This window comes from Bufo bufo, chromosome 1 (assembly GCF_905171765.1).
Source record: "Bufo bufo chromosome 1, aBufBuf1.1, whole genome shotgun sequence".
NCBI lineage: Eukaryota > Metazoa > Chordata > Amphibia > Anura > Bufonidae > Bufo > Bufo bufo.
In genome coordinates this window covers 224,429,717-224,449,353 of record NC_053389.1, presented here as the reverse complement: position 1 = coordinate 224,449,353, position 19,637 = coordinate 224,429,717, and the positions used below count along the sequence as shown (strand labels likewise).

The 19,637-nt window shown below is 46.0% G+C and overlaps 1 protein-coding gene across 3 annotated transcripts in view; it reads left to right on the top strand.

Annotated features, from left to right (window-relative positions):
* Positions 1 to 19,637, top strand: part of PKP2 (plakophilin 2) — a 132,325-nt gene that overhangs the window by 79,963 nt on the left and 32,725 nt on the right. For all 3 annotated transcript variants that reach the window (XM_040435743.1, XM_040435752.1, XM_040435761.1), the window contains exon 6: positions 5,712 to 5,889. In XM_040435743.1, the coding sequence (XP_040291677.1) occupies positions 5,712 to 5,889 (178 nt within the window). The remainder of the gene's footprint in view (positions 1 to 5,711; positions 5,890 to 19,637) is intronic.

Genomic DNA, 19,637 nt, shown 5'->3' with positions numbered 1-19,637 from the left:
GATCAACTTGTACCAGAGTAATGGGAACAGAAGAGTATGGAGAAGGAAAGGAACTGCTTATGATCCTAAGCATACCACCTCATCAGTGAAGCATGGTGGTAGTAGTGTCATGGCATGGGCATGTATAGCTGCCAATGGAACTGGTTCTCTTGTATTTATTGATGATGTGACTGCTGACAAAAGCAGCAGGATGAATTCTGAAGTATTTCGGGCAATATTATCTGCTCATATTCAGCCAAATGCTTCAGAACTCATTGGACGGCGCTTCACAGTGCAGATTGACATTGACCCAAAGCATACTGCAAAAGGAACCAAAGAGTTTTTTAAGGGAAAGAAGTGGAATGTTATGCAATGGCCAAGTCAATCACCTGAGCTGAATCCGATTGAGCATGCATTTCACTTGCTGAAGACAAAACTGAAGGGAAAATGCCCCAAGAACAAGCAGGAACTGAAGACAGTTGCAGTAGAGGCCTGGCAGAGCATCACCAGGGATGAAACCCAGGGTCTGGTGATGTCTATGCGTTCCAGACTTCAGGCTGTAATTGACTGCAAAGGATTTACAACCAAGTATTAAAAAGTGAAAGCTTGATTTATGATTATTATTCTGTCCCATTACTTTTGGTCCCTTAACAACCGGGAGACACATATGCAAACTGTTGTAATTCCTACACCGTTCACCTGATTTGCATGTAAATACCCTCAAATTAAAGCTGACAGTCTGCAGTTAAAGCACATCTTGTTCGTTTCATTTCAAATCCATTGTGATGGTGTATAGAGCCAAAAATTTTAGAATTGTGTGGATGTCCGAATATTTATGGACCTGACTGTATAATCAGTATATAGTATGCTTCAGAGCTCCCTCTAGTGGTGAATGCAGGCAGAGCGATATTAACGTAAACTATGTCAGAGCAGGGGAATGGGAGCTCAGGTGGACATTCAGATCCTAAGAAAATCCAGTCATGGGCCACTATGTTATTCCTTTTATGTGATGAGCAGAGCCCCTTCCAGCAACCCCACTTGTGCAATCTATGCATCCCTTTAGCTTTGCATTAGTTCTTTCACCCATTACCCAATTTTGAAATGGTTTATTGATCATCCCACCATTAAATAACAATAATGCCATTTATATGCTGTTAAAAATGATCAGTAAAGATTTACAGTAGTTACATAATGTGTTGTCACTTGGTGTTCAAAGTATGTACAATGGGCACCATAGCATCCAATAGAAATAGCTGTGTGAAAGGAGCAGAATTTCTGCAGTAGCATGGCAGTATAGCCATGGAGAGAATCCTTCTGCAGGGGATGTAAGAAGGGACTAAATATTGTCAGGAATCTAAGGGGCAAGGAGATTGATTAAGTGTAACGCATGCCCCCATTCACAGATTAGCAGCACCAAGGGGGACACATAGAAAGAAAAGTTAATGTAAGGCCCCTTTCACACGAGCGTGACAGATTAGGTCCGGATGCGTTCAGGGTGCGTTCAGTGAAACTCGCACTATTTTGCAAGCAAGTTCAGTCAGTTTTGTCTGCGATTGCATTCAGTTGTTCAGTTTTTTCCAAGCGGGTGCAATGCATTTTGATGCGTTTTTCACGCTCGTGATAAAAAACGGAAGGTTTACAAACAACCGTAAAAACAACCGTAAAAACATAAATGCAATAGCACTCTGCATCCACCACTGAATGTGCTGACTGAATCCCCCACATTTTTTCTTTGTAGTATATATTGGAGGCGTGGCGATCTCCATGCAGTCATGCACACCTGACCAGTTAGTCTGCCCTGGAGGCTGGTTTTAAAGTCAGTATAAAACTGAGTCTACTTTTATAGCGCCTACCAGTGGCCATTTGGCTCCAGGAGAAGTATATAGTGGGCTCAGCATGCATGTTGGTACTTGCATCCCTGGATCCGATGAAAGCTGTCACGGCACCGGACAGGGTTAAAAGCAGAGTGTGCCTGGCGTTCATGCTGTACCTGCGCTCCCTGGACTTTGTGTGGCTGTCATGGCCCATAAACAGGTAGGAACTAGTGTTAGGGGACCACTCATAGAGGCGACCTTGACGTGGTGAGTGGCTTATTACGCTTTGGCCAAAATGTACACCAATGCCTCATTCAACATCCAGCATAGAGGCAGGGCGGAGTGCTGGTTGCAGAGTGCTATTGCATTTATGTTTTTACGTTTGTATGTGTATTTCACCATAGCAATGTGCACCTGCATACAGGGTTGTGCTGACTGAATCCCCCACATTATCTCCTAGCAACCATCAGTGAAAAACGCATCGCACCCGCACTTGCTTGCGGATGCAATGCGTTTTTCACGCAGCCCCATTCACTTCTATGGGGCCAGGGCTGCGTGAAAAACGCAGAATATAGAACATGCCGCGATTTTCACACAACGCAGAACTGATGCGTGAAAAACAATGCTCATGTACACAGACCCATTGAAATCAATGGGTCAGGATTCAGTGCGGGTGCTATGCGTTCACGTCACGCATTGCACCCGCGCGGAAAACTTGCTTGTGTGAAAGGGGCCTAAAGGATTTTTTGTTATGCTGGAAACACTACTTTAAAACAGCTATTAACATTTCAGGAATTTTTATATGAAAATTATCGATACGATAAGCCCTGTTAATCAGATAGCAAGAGCATACAGTATGTACCATAAAGTTAGTTCTTTATGGGGCACATGGAGAATTGACTGGGGCCCTACTCAGGTGGATCCCATGTCTACCTTATGGATGCTGTTAGTGCAGTGCGCTGACAGCCCACTGCATAAGGGGTTAATAAGGTGTGTGCTAGTTTTTTTTTTTTTTTTGAAGAAAAGAGATTGAGAGAAGAATAAAGAAAGAGAGATTGCACCCCTGTGGCTGGAACAAAGAGAGAAAGTAAGGAATATATTGGATCAAATGAAAAACAATTCGGCCCTTCTACCATATTTGCAGCTTCTAATAGAACAGTACAGTTGAGACTGAGACTGTGAGAAAAGAGAAACCAGGAAGCGGCCCTGAGGAGTAAAACCAGCCAGCAATGGGAGAAAATTAACACAGCCTTACAGCAACCTCTGAGGAAGCAAGGGAGAATATATTGGAGCATGTCAGCCATAGAGAGGAGGTGCATGATCAAAAGTCTGTGGAGATAAACTGCTTAAAGCTTTTTTGACTCAATAGCACACTTGTCTGAGAGAATAGGAAGCTTCATGCACTCAGGCATACGTGGGAGGCAGGCTGTAGTTCTGTTAAGGGACTATTCCCCGCAGTTGGGTATTCTTAGTGCCACATTTTGAGAAGAAGAGAGGCTAAAAGAGATTGCACCCCTGTGGCTGAAAAAAAAAAAGAGAAAAAGTAAGAAATTTATACTTTCTGGATTATTTCCTCAGAGTGGAAACCAAGGGCATTGCTAGGCTCTCAAAAGATTCGGGGCCCAAGCCCCAATGCATATTGACAAATTCTCTAAGTCGACCAACCGTCCCCAACCTCTCCCCCCACCACCACCGCAAACACTAGCACTGAAGACATTTTACTGTACTTGCTATACAGCTATACCTCTCACATCCAGTGCCTCCCAGGTGACGTCTCCTCTAATGTAGATCTTCTCTGTCATCATCTTCTTCATTCGGTCCGGACAACTTCTCTCAGCCGCCTTGTTTCTGCAGAGTGTGACACACAGACATTTTAGGTTCCTCACTTTTCTGTACCCCCAAATACTATTCTGAAGAAAAATGAGTGCCATACAGATAATCTTCCCCATAGTAATAGTACTCCTCACAGTCCCACCAATAGTAATTCCCTTCTAGAATGCCCTTATTAGTAATACTGCTTCCAACAGTGCCCCCAACAGTGATAATGCTCCCCATGAGTGCCTCCATTAGTAGAAGAGCCCTCCAGTATTATTAATGCCCTTACAGAGCCCCCCAGTAGAAATAAGGCCCCCTATTGTTCCCCCAGTGGTAATAAAGCTATCTACAGAACCCTTAGTAGTAATAAGGCCCCCACAGTGCTCTTAGTAGAAATAATGCGGATCTATAAGTCCCTCCTATAGAGCCCCCAGTAGTAATAAGAATGCCTAATGTCCCCTGGATTTAAAATGCCCCATATTTATATCGCTCCCTACTGTTATAATGCTCACACTGAAGCACCCAAGTATTTATATCGCCCCCTACTGTTGTAATGCTCCTACAGTGCTCCCAGTATTCATATTGCCCCCTACTGTTATAATGCCCCTAAAGTGCCCCCAGTATTTATACTGCCCCCTACTGTTATAATGCTCACCCTGAAGCACCCCAGTGGCGCCCCAGTATTTATAATGCCCCCTGTAGTTATATCCCTCCGTTTAGTGTCCTCAGAAATTTAAATTTCTCAGCCCCTCCACCATACAGTCCCATGTAAATAACATTATTTCCCTTCCTCCATAATAGAGTCCCATGTAAATACCATCACACAACCTCTCCAGCCCCCTCCAATATACAGTCCCATGCAAATAACATCCCTACCTCTACCTACAGCCCCCTTCAAAATACAGTTCCATGTAAATAACATCACACCATCTCTCCTGCCCCCTCCTATATACAGTCCCACTTATATAGCATCACGCCATTCCGAGCTGCCTTCAACATACAGTCCATGTAAAGAACATCACCCCCTCCCCAGCCGCCTTCAACATACAGCCCCATGTAAATAACATTACCCCTCAACATTCAGTCCCGTGTAAAAATATCACTCCCTTCCACAGCCGCCTTCAACATATAGTCCCATGTAAATAATTTTACCCTGCCCTAGCAACCTCCAACATGCATTCCCATGTAAATAACATCACCCCCTCAATTTTCACTTCTCTTCACTGCTGAGCCCTCCTCTCCTGCACTGGTCACATGATGGTGACATCATCGCAGGTCATTTTCAGCTACTGCATTTAGAACTGATCATATGACCTGTGATGTCACCACAGGTCCTTCAGCTCTTGCAGGGCATTAGATTCAAATGTTTTGCTGTCCTGAGGATGGCAATACAGTTGTATCTAGCTGGCAGGCAGGACATTAGGGGTCTGGGACAAAACATCAGGGGCCCAGGCCCCGAATGTTTTAACCTAGCAACGCCCCTGGAGGAAAAAATTATGGTCTGTCTACCATATTTGCAGCCTCTAGAACTATGAAAACTATAGAACGTACAAGATCTGGCGTTCCATATCCAATAAAACTTGTGGCTACTATTGTGAGGGTGTGTCTCTGAAATTTGCCACCATTATTGCCAGTAAAGAACTGTTAATTTCCTACCGTGGCCTCACCATTATGGACAGTTAGTTGGTTGTTATGCATCCCGACATCTACCTGCCTGGCATTCTACTATACGCCACCAACACAAAGGGGCACTCTAAACCGGCACCAGGAAGGACACGCCTCACACCTGTGTGTGCCTCGAGGAGAAGAAAGGTTGTGCCCCTCCCCACAACTGTGACCGACCCAAGGAGTGCCAGAGAAGACCCTAGCCATCAGGCCTACACTACCACTCCTGTCCTCTTGTATACAGCCTGGGCTGCTGCTTTAGCCTCAGCAGGGTCCCCATATTTTGCAAGCAACCAAACGTCACGCTGTGGGCGGCATACTTCTAAGTAGAAAGATTTTTTTTTTTTTTTTTTTTTTTTTTTTTTACAATGTCTGACCATATACTGTGCCCATTGTGGGGTATTTCTCCTTCTAATGTTAATAGCTTTAATATTGCAGGGCTAATGTGGAACTTGTCTTCCAATGACCAGCTGAAAGTCATGCTAATCCGAGATGCTCTGCAGACCTTGACCAACAATATCATTATCCCTTGTTCTGGCTGGAGAGATGGAGAGTATTCCAAAAATGTGCTCATGTCTGATCCTGATATATTGTACAATGCGACTGGCTGTCTCAGGTGAGGATATGATACACCAAGCTATATGCACTGTATATAAGAGGAGGGGGGCAAATCGCAAGGGAAGGAGGGGGGTTAGAGTCCAAAAAATCTCAGGGTCTGGGATTTTGATTCCATCTTTATTTGGACAGTAACCATGGTAACTGATTATGTTCAGACCGCCACTACCATCACCACAGCACACAGTGAAAGGGGGAGGGTAGGACCACAAGTCTCATTAGACCCATCTTCCTCTTAGCGCTGGTGCGTGCGCCAAGGTTCGGCTCGTCAGTACTGTAGAAGTATTGAATGCTGGCCCAGAAGTTACAGCATGCTGAAATCAGCATATCTGTCACTATAGGTCTGTTTTGGTCCTATATGTTCATATGTGCCTGCATTGCTGAGAAAAGTGAAGTGCTAATATAGGCAAATCGGCCTCTAGGAGCAATGGGGGCGTTGCCATTACACCTAGCGGCTCAGTTCTCTCTGCAACCAACGCACCCTCTGCAGTTTGACTCACAGGACCAGGCAGTGAAAACGTCATCATGTCTGGCCCAGACTTTCCGTAAAGTCTCACACTGCCCCAGGCTTTTCAGTATCCAATGCAGGTGTCATACAGTAGGAGTATTGCCAACAGCCCCATTGCTCCTAGAATCTTATTTGCATATATTAAAACATCACTTTTCTCAGCAATGGGGGCACATATGAACATGGGACCAACACAGATGTCTTCTGCTGCCAAGTGCACATGTAACAGGTCAGACAGTGTCATAGGTACAAATCTGCTGACAGATGCCCTTGAAGATGGGTGCAATCTTTCCAAGACTGTTGTTTCTAGGTCTCAGAATGTCAAATTTCAAAACAAGAGGCAGCACTGCAGATATGGTGAAGGGTGGTTGACCCGCTGGGGTGAATAAAAACAGGTCCACCACCCTTCACCATACCTGGAGCGTTGCCTCTTTGCAAATTAGATAGCTAAATAGAGATATCAGAGAGAGCGATATGAGACAGATGATTTTAGTTGATTTTTACTATGCCAGCTTCCTAAATCTCCCTTGCTTTGCTTGATGTTCTGCTTGCATGTTTAGGGAGCGGCATGTAACAGTAGAAGCTTCTTCACAAACAAAGAGAAATCCTTTCCTTTCGGATTAATCTATATCAGTTGAATGCACAGAGCTGATGAATGGTTTTTCTTTTTTTCCATTGGAGGGGGGGGGGGGGGGGGGTAGATATTTGCCCTGCCATACCAGATCTCCTGGCATTTCCTGTAAATCAGTTTGGCATTTATGGCATTTGTCTGTTGTCTGGTTACAATTGGCCTTTCAGACTTATACAATTAAATAAATCCACATCCATGCAGTCTAAAACAATGCAATTCATAGTATTTGACAAACTGAGCATACAGAGGGCCCCAATTTTTTTCTGGCACCAGATATTCTGAGGGTGTGTATCATTTTGCTAACAGATTCTCTTTAAACCCAAAAGAGCAAAAAATTGTCACCATGAAATGCAATCTGCAGACAGCCTATTATACAACAGGAGGAGATGAGCAAACTAATATATCGTTTTGTGGGAAAAGATTCAGCAAAACTTGTGATTATTACACTTAAATGGGTTATCCTATGATTAATGTAAAAAAATGGAAATCAGACATCATATAGGACATGACTATGTCTTTCTAGCTAGAACCAGCCCTGTACCTCACATGGGTCCTGAGATCTCCCCAGTCATTGCTCTGCTAGATCTATATCAAGCTGTCAGCTCAAGGGGAGTGTCTTTTTGCTGCAGATAAGGGGGCGTGTCCATGCTCTCCCAATCACAGTTCAGGAGTCAGTTGAAGGATGAAATTGAGCATGTGCGGCCTTCTCTGTAAGCCATACAAAGGAATGAGGAAAAAAAAACAAACAGCAGGTGGTGCTATACAGATACATTTTATTGAATAACTCAGTGGTTATGCACAATTTGTAATTACATGCAATTACAAAAGTATTCAAATCCAGGTGCTGGTTTGAAAAACTGTAGAATATTTTTTGTGGGATAACCCCTTTAAATCTGTTCTTTTGATGGCAGTGTGATGGCTATTACTGTATACTCTCTTACACAGAGAATGCTGTTAATCACTGATAAGCCCTCCTGTGTACAACTGCAGTATGAAAGAGCAAAGATTTAAATGCATAAGACTATACTCACATATGTGACATATGCTCCGGTACTGTGCTCCTCTGCAGGAACAGAGTACTGGAGTTTATGCCCCATATGAGAATGTAACTTTAAATACAAGTTTTACTGATTCTGATACTTTATTAATCACACTATATATCACTCGGTTCAGCTCTTCCTGCTCCATAACATGCTGACTGCGGATTGTATTTCATTTCCGTCCTCTTTTAAAATAACAATTGAAGCAACTTTACAAATCAACTTCGTAGGTCTCCTATGCAGAACTATGGCAGTGATTTTTCAAAACTGCTGTGAAGAAAAACTGGCTTAGTTGCTCATAGCAATCAATCAGATTCCACCTTTCATTTTCCAAAGGAGCTCTGAAAAATGAAAGGTGGAATCTGGTCTCAATGCGCAACTAACGTTTCACATTTGAGTTTTTACTGCGCGGACAAATGCCACTGTGTGCAGTGGTTTTCGTCCGGCCGCTTCTCAGCATGTTTGATAAGTTGCAGCCAGATCTCAGCTGGGCCCCATTATACTGAACGGGGCCTGTGGATGTCAGTTAGCATCTGGCGGTGCCAGATCCAGACACCTCTGGCAGGCTGCTCCCCTGCTGCAGATGTATAAGGCAAATGGGAAACAAGCCTAAGCCAGTTTTCCTTTTCACCAGTTTTGATGAATCTCCCCTTATGTGTCTCATACTGTAATTGACCTTGTATAGTCTGATTCTGGAGGATGGGACTACATGTACTTTGTAGTTTGTACCCATGACGACACATAGGCAGGCATGGGATTCAGCCAGTTCCCTCCAGTTCTCCAAATCCGGTTGTTAAAATTACAACTGGATCGGAGAACAGTGTTACCGGCTGTGTCCCGATCCGGTGCTCTGGCGGCGGCAGGGCAGCTGGAGATGTTCGCTTCCATTGCTTCACGTGCTGCTGATAGTTTAGCTCCTTAGTTGGGTGGTATGTGTGTAGTGTGTGTATATATCGTGTATTTATGCATGTGTACCATGTATGTGGTGTATATATGTGTATGCATGTTGCATATACGGTATATGGTGTATGTATATGTAAACATGTTTCCCGACACCGCGTATCCGCAATTGAGTAGGGAACCTGTTGTTCCCACCCCTGCACACAGGTCTGCATAAGAGCTGGAGACACAAAGTGAGATTTTTTTACTGAGATTTTCATTTTTTGGAGCAATATAAAAATGATTGCTAAAGTTTAAACACTTATATTGAGCATGTATATTCAAAATGAATTTATATAGGAATATGATTTGTGTCCATGTCTGAGTGAACAGAGTAATCCACACAAATTAAATAAGGGGCCATCTCAACGAGTTCATCTATTACATGAGAAAGAGTTAAGGTGGATTTAGATTGGCTGGCTGACTGAGCGGCCGATTGTTGGGAAGAAAGCGTTCCTTCCCGACAGTCGGCTGCTCGTTCAGTGAAGGAGACCGCTGCATTTACATGCAGAGATCACCTTCACAGTATGAGTTCGAGGGATTGCAATAGCTCATACAGAATCATGGTTTCTGAGCAGCAGATCACTGTTTAGACAGCACGATCTGCTGCCCAGAAGCCACGATCGGTGGAGCCTGCATGAACGACGGGATCACCCGATGAACGAGTGTTTCGCTCGTTCGTCGGGTGATGAGCGGCACATTTAGATGGCCAGATTATTGGGAACGAGCGTTAGCAGGAATGGTCGTTTCCGAAAATCTGGACGATTATTGGTGTGTCTTAACCCACCTCTAGTATGTCACTAGTCTTAGCCCAGGAGTCTAAAGGTGGATTTAGACGTACCTCTCACATTGAAGAAGGTGTCTGAGCTAAATACAGCATGCTACAGAGCAGGAGGAGCTGAGCAGATTGATATATAGTTTTATGATAAAAAAAAATCTGTATAATTTGTAATTTACTCAAGTCAAGTGTCACGGAACCATGAACCAGACGTACAACAAGGGATAAGTGAAAATAAGAAGGCTTTATTGAAAATAAAGCTGTAAAGCAAAAGTCCAAACGGATGGCGAAACCGAAGCAGAGTCTTTGCGAAGCCAGAGGTCAGGAACCAGAAGGGTAGTCAGACGAAGCCAGGATCAGGAACCAGCAGGGTAGTCAGACGAAGCCAGGATCAGGAACCAGCAGGGTAGTCGGACGAAACCAGGATCAGGAACCAGCAGGGTAGTCGGACGAAACCAGGATCAGGAACCAGAAGCAGCAGCAGTCTAGAAGCATGTGAACACAGGAGGACCAAGCAAGGAACTGAAGCCACAGACCTCCAATATATATGAGCTAGGCATCCAGCTCCTCCCGGTGGGAAGGAGGAGCCGCAGGGTGGGAGGCTACAAGAAACCCAGAAACCAAGATGGCCGCCAGCACATGTCAAACGAAGGAGAATAGCAAGAAGGTAAGACCATGACAGTACCTCCCCCTCAAGGGCCCCTCCTCCGCGGAGTAAAGAACGGTTTCTGAGGGAAGCGTGCGTGGAAGGCTCGGAGCAAGGCAGGAGCATGGACATCTGCGGAGGGAACCCAGGAACGCTCCTCTGGACCATAACCACGCCAATGGACCAAAAACTGCACCCGACCGCGGACCAGGCGTGAGTCCAGGATATTGCTCACCTCATACTCCTCACGATTACCCACTTGGACCGGACGAGGCCGAGGAACCGAGGAAGTGAAACGATTACACACCAGTGGCTTCAACAGGGAGACATGAAACACGTTGGAGATCCGCATGCCAGGAGGAAGCGCAAGGGCATAGGCTACCGGGTTTACCCTGCGAAGCACTTGGAAGGGACCAACAAAGCGAGGCGCCAGCTTGGGAGTGGGCACTCGAAGGTTGAGGTTGCGGGTGGACAACCATACACGGTCTCCGACCTGGTAGGAAGGAGCAGGCGCTCGTCTGCGATCAGCCTGGAGTCTCTGGCGCTGCGCAGAGACCTCAAGGGACTTCTGGATCAGTACCCAAGAAGCACGTAGGACGGAAAGGTGATCCTCCACAGCCGGAATATCCTGGGGAGAGAATACCTCCGGTAACACGGCAGGTTGGAACCCATAATTGGCCATGAAGGGAGACGTCCCAGAGGAAGAGTTCACCGCCGTGTTCCTGGCAAACTCAGCCCACGGCAGGAGGTCAACCCAATTGTCTTGGTGATCGGAGACATAGCAACGAAGGAATTGCTCCAAGGCCTGATTGGATCGTTCTGCGGCCCCATTGGACTGAGGGTGGTAGGCCGAGGAGAAGGAGAGATGAATCCCCAACTGGGAGCAAAAGGCGCGCCAGAACCTGGACACAAACTGACTCCCCCGATCCGACACAATCTCCTTGGGCAAACCGTGCAACCGGAAGACCTCCCTGGCAAAAATCGTGGCCAACTCTTGTGCAGAGGGTAACTTCTTGAGAGGAACACAGTGGCACATTTTGGAAAACCGATCCACAATCATGAGAATGACCGTATGGCCTCGGGATGCAGGGATGTCCACAATGAAATCCATCCCCAGGTGTGACCATGGGCGCTCCCCGGTGGCTATGGGTTGCAGAAGACCCAACGGAAGGTGCCGAGGGGACTTACTCTGGGCACAAACGGAACATGCCGCTACATATGCGGCGATGTCGGAACGTAGGGAAGGCCACCAGAACAGACGTGAAACAGCCCAGGACAGCTGATTCTTTCCAGGATGCCCCGCGGTCTTGGAGTTATGGTAGGTTCGCAACAACCGAGTGCGCAACTCCTCAGGCACAAAACATCTGCCGTTGGGTCTCCCAGAGGGAGCACCAGATTGAGCCGCCAAAATCTGCTCACCCAGGGGAGAGGTCAGGCTGGTGCGAATGGCGGCCAAGATCTGATTCGGAGGTATGACCAAAGTCGGAATCGACTCCTCCCTGGACAGCTCGGAGTACTGCCGTGATAAGGCATCCGCCCTGATGTTCTTGGAACCGGGTAGGTAGGAGACCACGTAATTAAAACGTGACAAGAACAGAGCCCATCTGGCCTGACGTGGTGTCAATCTCTTGGCCTCAGAAAGGTAGGTCAGATTCTTGTGGTCCGTCAGGATGAGGACCGGAACCACCGAACCCTCGAGCAAGTGCCTCCATTCTTTAAGGGCCTGCACGATGGCCAATAACTCCCTGTCACCAATCTGATAGTTGCACTCCGCGGAAGACAGTTTCCGGGAGTAAAACCCACAAGGAAGCAGAGGACCCTCTGGTGTTCTACGCTGAGACAGAAGGGTGCCTACTCCCGTCTCAGACGCGTCCACCTCGAGGACAAACGGCAACCCAGGGTTGGGATGCGACAGAATCGGAGCCGACACAAAGGCGGACTTTAGAGCCTCAAAAGCTCGGATGGCCTCGAGCGACCAGACCTGGGAATTACTGCCCTTCCTGGTCAGATCCGTGAGAGGCTTGGCTAGCATGGAAAAGTCCCTGATGAACTTCCGATAATAATTGGCGAAGCCCAAAAAGCGCTGCAGGGAACGAAGACCACTGGGCTGGGGCCACTGTAAGACAGCCGAAACCTTCTCAGGATCCATGGAGAACCCCTCAGCGGAAATGATGTAACCTAAGAAGGTTACCTGGGATCGGTGAAATTCGCATTTCTCAAGCTTACCGAACAGCTTGTTCTCTCGTAACCGTTGCAACACTCGTCTGACATCCAGAATGTGGGCCTCCATGGATTCAGAATATACCAAGATGTCATCCAAATAGACCACCACACACTGCTGCAACAGGTCACGGAAAACATCGTTGATGAATTCCTGAAAGACTGCGGGCGCATTGCACAACCCAAAGGGCATAACCAAGGATTCATAATGACCGATCCTGGTGTTAAACGCGGTCTTCCACTCATCGCCCGCCTTGATCCTTACCAGGTTATATGCCGCCCTCAGGTCGAGTTTGGTAAAGACCGTGGCCCCTTTAAGGCAATCGAACAGCTCGGAAATCAAGGGTATCGGGTAAGCGTTCTTGATCGTGATGCGATTGAGACCCCTGTAATCGATGCAAGGCCTCAACTCACCGCCCTTCTTTTTCACAAAGAAAAATCCAGCCCCTGCCGGGGACGAGGTTTTGCGAATGTGTCCGCGTGAAAGCGCCTCCCTCACGTACTCCTCCATGGCCTCATTCTCCGCTACCGACAGTGGATAGACTTTGCCACGAGGAGGAACGGCACCAGATTGTAACTCTATGGCACAATCGTATGGGCAGTGCGGAGGTAGGGCAACCGCGCGCACCTTATCGAATACATCCCGGTACTCCTCGTATTCAGGAGGCAACAGAGAGTCCGAGGAAGTACACAGCAACTTGACAGACCCATGGATGCAACTAGCCCCACACTGCGGTGACCACGAGAGGATCTCGGCCGATCTCCAATCGAAAGTCGGATTATGCTTCCGGAGCCAGGGGTACCCCAAGACCACCGAGTAGTGTGGAGACGAAATAACCTGGAGGCAGACCGACTCTCTGTGAACGGCACCAATGGCTAACCCCACTGGAAGGGTCTCATGAGTCACGTGTGGCGGCAGAAGGGGTCTGCCGTCTATCGCCTCAAGAGCCAGTGGGGAACCTCGAGCCTGCAGAGGAATGGAATTGGCGGCAGCGAACACATTATCAATGAACAAACCACCGGCACCAGAGTCCACCAACGCCTGGGTCGTCACCGAGCCCCCGACCCAGGAGAGGACAACAGTGATCAGTGGTTTGTCAACACGGGAAACCGGGGACGAGGAGACTCCACCCAAGATCTGCCCCCGACAGGATCTCAGGTGCGAGCGTTTCCCGGACGGTTCGGACATGCCAACCGAAAATGCCCACCGAGACCACAGTACATGCATCGGCCCTCGCGTCTCCGGAGTACCCTCTCCCCCTCGGACAGGCGAGCAAACCCCAGCTGCATGGGTTCACCCCCAGACAAGTCATCCCCAGGAGGCGTGGGAGGAGAGGGAGGCACGGGTGGGACAACAAACGTAGGCGCCAATCTCCGCAGGCTCTCCTTAAAGGAAGGTCTCTCCCTGAGTCTGGTGTCAATCAAAATCAGGAAAGAAATAAGAGACTCGAGCTCCACTGGTAGGTCCTTAGCTGCAACCTCATCCTTCAAGGCATCCGAGAGACCATGAGAGAAAGCAGCGACCAGAGCCTCATTATTCCAGCCCACCTCTGCTGCCAGGGTACGAAACTCAATGGCGTATTCAGCTACGGATCGTGAACCCTGTCTGATGGACATAAGGAGCTTCGCAGCAGAGGCAGCACGAGCCGGCACATCGAATACCTTCCGAAGAGAAGCAACAAAACCGGAAAACTCGGCAACCACCGGATTGTTGTTCTCCCATAAAGGGCTGGCCCAGGCCAAGGCCTTGTCCGAGAGCAGCGAGATCAAGAAGCCCACCTTTGATCTCTCAGTGGGAAAGGCATGTGGCAGCAACTCGAAATAAATGCCCACCTGGTTAAGGAAACCTCGGCACTGAGTTGGCTCTCCCCCAAAGCGCTGTGGAAGAGGGGCAGAACCGGTCATACCCCGAAACACCGCAGGTGCAACAACAGGTGTCGGGGTAGACTCTGGCGCAACAACCGGAGCGGCAGTAGGAGCGGGCCCAGGAGCGACAACCGACCCATCGGCAACGGGAGCGAAATGAGCCGTGCGTTCAAGCAGGGTTTGCAACGCCACAGCGAACCGACCCAACAGGTGATCCTGCTGATCAAGTCTGGCAACCAGCGTGGGTAGCGAGGATGGCCCTGTACCGTCAGAATTCATGGCTTGGTCCTAATGTCACGGAACCATGAACCAGACGTACAACAAGGGATAAGTGAAAATAAGAAGGCTTTATTGAAAATAAAGCTGTAAAGCAAAAGTCCAAACGGATGGCGAAACCGAAGCAGAGTCTTTGCGAAGCCAGAGGTCAGGAACCAGAAGGGTAGTCAGACGAAGCCAGGATCAGGAACCAGCAGGGTAGTCAGACGAAGCCAGGATCAGGAACCAGCAGGGTAGTCGGACGAAACCAGGATCAGGAACCAGCAGGGTAGTCGGACGAAACCAGGATCAGGAACCAGAAGCAGCAGCAGTCTAGAAGCATGTGAACACAGGAGGACCAAGCAAGGAACTGAAGCCACAGACCTCCAATATATATGAGCTAGGCATCCAGCTCCTCCCGGTGGGAAGGAGGAGCCGCAGGGTGGGAGGCTACAAGAAACCCAGAAACCAAGATGGCCGCCAGCACATGTCAAACGAAGGAGAATAGCAAGAAGGTAAGACCATGACATCAAGGAAGCGGTCTTGTCAGTGTTTGACAGCCTTCCCTCTATGACTCTGTATACAGAGATAGCTGCCAATCACTGATAGGACCCAGAATGAGCAGGAATTTAAAGGGTTTCTATCATCAGAAATTCTGTTATGTAGCTGACTGACATTAGCGATGTGCTAATGTCAGCACTACATAACAGTGTGCTTTATAATTGTGTCCCTGTCGCCGTTCTCCTAAAAAACACACTTTTAAAATATGCTAATGAGCCTCTAGGTGCTATGAGGGCATTGATTCAGCACCTAGAGGCTCGGTCTACTAACCATTTATCCCACCCAGGTCCTCCGTTTAGCCCGCCCCGGTCCTTTTGAGTGACGTCCGAGTTATCTGGATCGCTGAAGAAATCCCGCGCCTGCGCCGTCCCGTTCTGTATTCGGCACAGGCGCAGTGAGGAAGCCGGCACCAGGAGCAGGCGCAGTGAGTGAAGGAAGCGCTCCTGGTGCCGGCTTGTATAAATTACAAGTTTTACATCAATCTGCTCCGCTTCTCCTGCTCTATACCATGGTGCCTGCTTTTTCTTGGCGACATGTTAATTTAAGTTCAGTCTCTTGTAAGACAAATTATTATAGCAGTAATATTGTATGTCTGGTTACACAGTATTTCAGGTAAACCTACTGTATTAGGCTATTTTCTCACTAGCGCTTTAGATCCAGTAGGCCATTCCGGCAGGGAACACCCAGCCGGATTACTCTGCATTCCAGCATTGCCAGAAGTTTGAAGTCTCCGTCGAGCCCCATCAACTATAATGGGGACCGCAACCTGGAAAATTTGCCGAGAATCGGCCGTAAAGAAAACCTTTCTGGAACAGCCTGCAAGATCTCAAGCGCTAGTGTGAAACTAGCCTTACACTAACTCAGAGCTTTCATGAAATAAAAACTATGCTGCCCCAAAGCGTTAAATTGGTCTCTGCTACGTGATTAAAAAAATACATTATGTCCTCTCTTGCTAAACAACATTCGACTCCGTTTTCTATGTGCTGACAAACACCCCTCCAAACACCCTCGGCTGCACCTGTTCACTTTAACTAGACTATTATATGCTCTTGGTCTTTCAGAGTTGCCAATAAATATTAATAATTCATCAGACACAGAGTAAGCAGGTGTCACCTCACCGAGAAGATGGGGGGGGCTCGTGAGCTCTAATAGTGAAGACTGTGCTGCTGGGGCACCCTAACAGAGCTGACTAACGTGTAGATGTAGTGGGTAGAGCGGGGCTACTTATGATAGAACCAGCATGTACCTACCGACTTAGGGCCCTTTCACACTTGCGTTGTCCGGATCCGGCGTGTACTCCATTTGCCGGAATTACCCGCCGGATCCGGAAAAACGCATGTGAACTGAAAGCATTTGAAGGCGGATCCGTCTTCAAAATGCGTTCAGTGTTACTATGGCACCCAGGACGCTATTAAAGTCCTGGCTGCCATAGTAGTAGTGGGGAGCGGGGAGCAGTATACTTACAGTCCGTGCGGCTCCCGGGGCGCTCCAGAATGACGATCACGTCATCCATGCGCGTGGGGCGCCCTGACGTCACTCTGGAGCGCCCTGGGAGCCGCACGGACGGTAAGTATGCTGCTCCCCACTACACTTTACCATGGCTGCCAGGACTTTAGCGTCCTTGAAGCCATGGTAACTATTCAGAAAAAGCTAAACGTAGGATCCGGCAATGCGCCTAAACAACGTTTAGCTTAAGGCCGGATCCGGATTAATGCCTTTCAATGGCTGCCAGGATTTTTGGCCGGAGCAAAAAGCGCAGCATGCTGCGGTATTTTCTCCGGCCAAAAAACGTTCCGGTCCGGAACTGAAGACATCCTGATGCATCATGAACGGATTTCTCTCCATTCAGAATGCATTAGGATAAAACTGATCAGGATTCTTCCGGCATAGAGCCCCGACGACGGAACTCTATGCCGGAACAGAACAACGCAAGTGTGAAAGAGCCCTAAAGAAGATATGTAGAATTGAGTTAAAGTGGATCACCAATGAGGTCTCTCATTTATTAGGCATAATGGCTACAAAATGCAAATAACAACACAAGGCAACCTGATAATTATAAGAATATCTATAATTTTTGATCTCATTCCAGCTTCTTCTACTTGTACCTACTGTATAAAGCCAATAATGTTTATTTCCTCTGTCATAAAAGCGCCTCCGCCCGTATCCAACATAATATTTGTGGCTTTGCTGTGTGAATGTAGTGAAGTATTACTCTATAATTACCACATTAGATTCAGTAGAATAGGAAGTGTATTATTATACTTTGATCTGCCAGAGGAATGTCAGCGGAAATCGATGAGGTCACAGGGCGTCTGTTCACACTTCCCCAACAGGTAAGCTGATTAATGGGTGAGCAATATCTGTCTGGAGCAGACACATAATGACCAAGGCATTGCATTCAGGATCTCCAGGCTCTAGTTATGTAATCCTGAGAATAGTTAGTTTCTGCAGTCCTCACAAATATATATAATAGAACTATTAAAATAAGGCCCAATATGTAGACGAACAAAACTGCTACAATAATACTTTCGGTATGCAAGAATATCACAGTCCTTACAAATATACATAATATGCCTATTTAAAATGTAAACCAATAAGTAGAAGATTAAAACTGCTATAATACCGCTTCTGATGTTCTAGAATATAGCTACCATAATACTGCCTCCTGTGTTGATGAATTTAACTACAATACAGCCTTCTATGTACAAGAATATAACTCCTATAATACTGCCTCCAGTGTACAAGAATATAACTACTATAATACTGCTCCTATGTAGAAGTATATAACTTCTATAGTACTGTCCCCTTTGTACAAAAATGTAACTACTATAATACTGCCTCCTATGTACAAGAATATAATTACTATAATACTACTCCCATGTACAAGAATATAACTGCTATAATACTACCCCTTATATACAAGAATATAACTACTATAATACCACTTCTGATGTTCTAGAATATAGCTACCATAATACTGCCTCCTGTGTTGATGAATATAACTACAATACAGCCTTCTATGTACAAGAATATAACTCCTATAATACTGCCCCTGGTGTACAAGAATATAACTACTATAATACTACTTCCATGTACAACAATATAACTGCTATAATACTACCCCTTATATACAAGAATATAACTACTATAATACTGCACCTGTGTATAAGAATATAACTATAATAATACTGTCCACTATATACAAGAGTATAACTACTGTAATACTGCTTCCTATGTACAACATTAAAACTACTCTGCTACTGCCCTTTATGTACAAGAAGATAACTACTACTTTACTGCCCCAGTGTACAAAAATATAACTATTATAATAATGCTTCCTATGCACAAGAATATAACTACTATAATACTGCCCCAGTGTACAAGAATATAGCTACTATAATACTGTCCCCTATGTACAAAAATATAACTATTATAATAATGCTTCCTATGCACAAGAATATAACTACTATAATACTGCCCCAGTGTACAAGAATATAACTATTATAATACTGTCTCCTATGTGCAAGATTATAGCAACTGCAATACTGACCATATGTACAAGAAAATAGCTACTATAATACTGCCCCTATGTGCAAGAACAGAAATACTATATTCTGACCCTATGAAATATAACTACTTGGTACTGCCTTTTATGTAAAATAATATAATAATAGCTTCTATGTAAAAGAATATAACCACTATAATACTGCCTGTACACTATAATACTACTGTACAAGAATGTACAACCACTACAATACTACTGTACAAGAATAAAAATACTACAATACTGATGCCTATGTAGAAGAATACAACTGCTATAATACTGCCCTCTATATACAAGAATATAGCTACTATAATATTGGCTCCTACAATATCTCCCTCTATGTACAAGAATATACTATAATACTGTCCTCTATGTACAAGAATATAGCTACTATAATACTGCCTCCTGTGTACAAAAATATAACTACTATAATACTGTCTCCTATGTACAAGAATATAACTACTATAATACTGATCCAATGTACAAGAATATAACTACTATAATACTGCCTCCTATGTACAGGAATATAACTACTATAATACTGTCCTCTATGTACAAGAATATAACTACTATAATACTGTCTTCTATGTACAAGAATATAACTACTATAATACTGTCTCCTATGTCCAAGAATATAACTACTATAATACTGTCCCCTATATACACACGAATATAACTATTATAATACTGCCCTCTATGTGCAAGAATATAACTACTATAATACTGCTCCTATGTCCAAGAATATAACTACAATAATACTG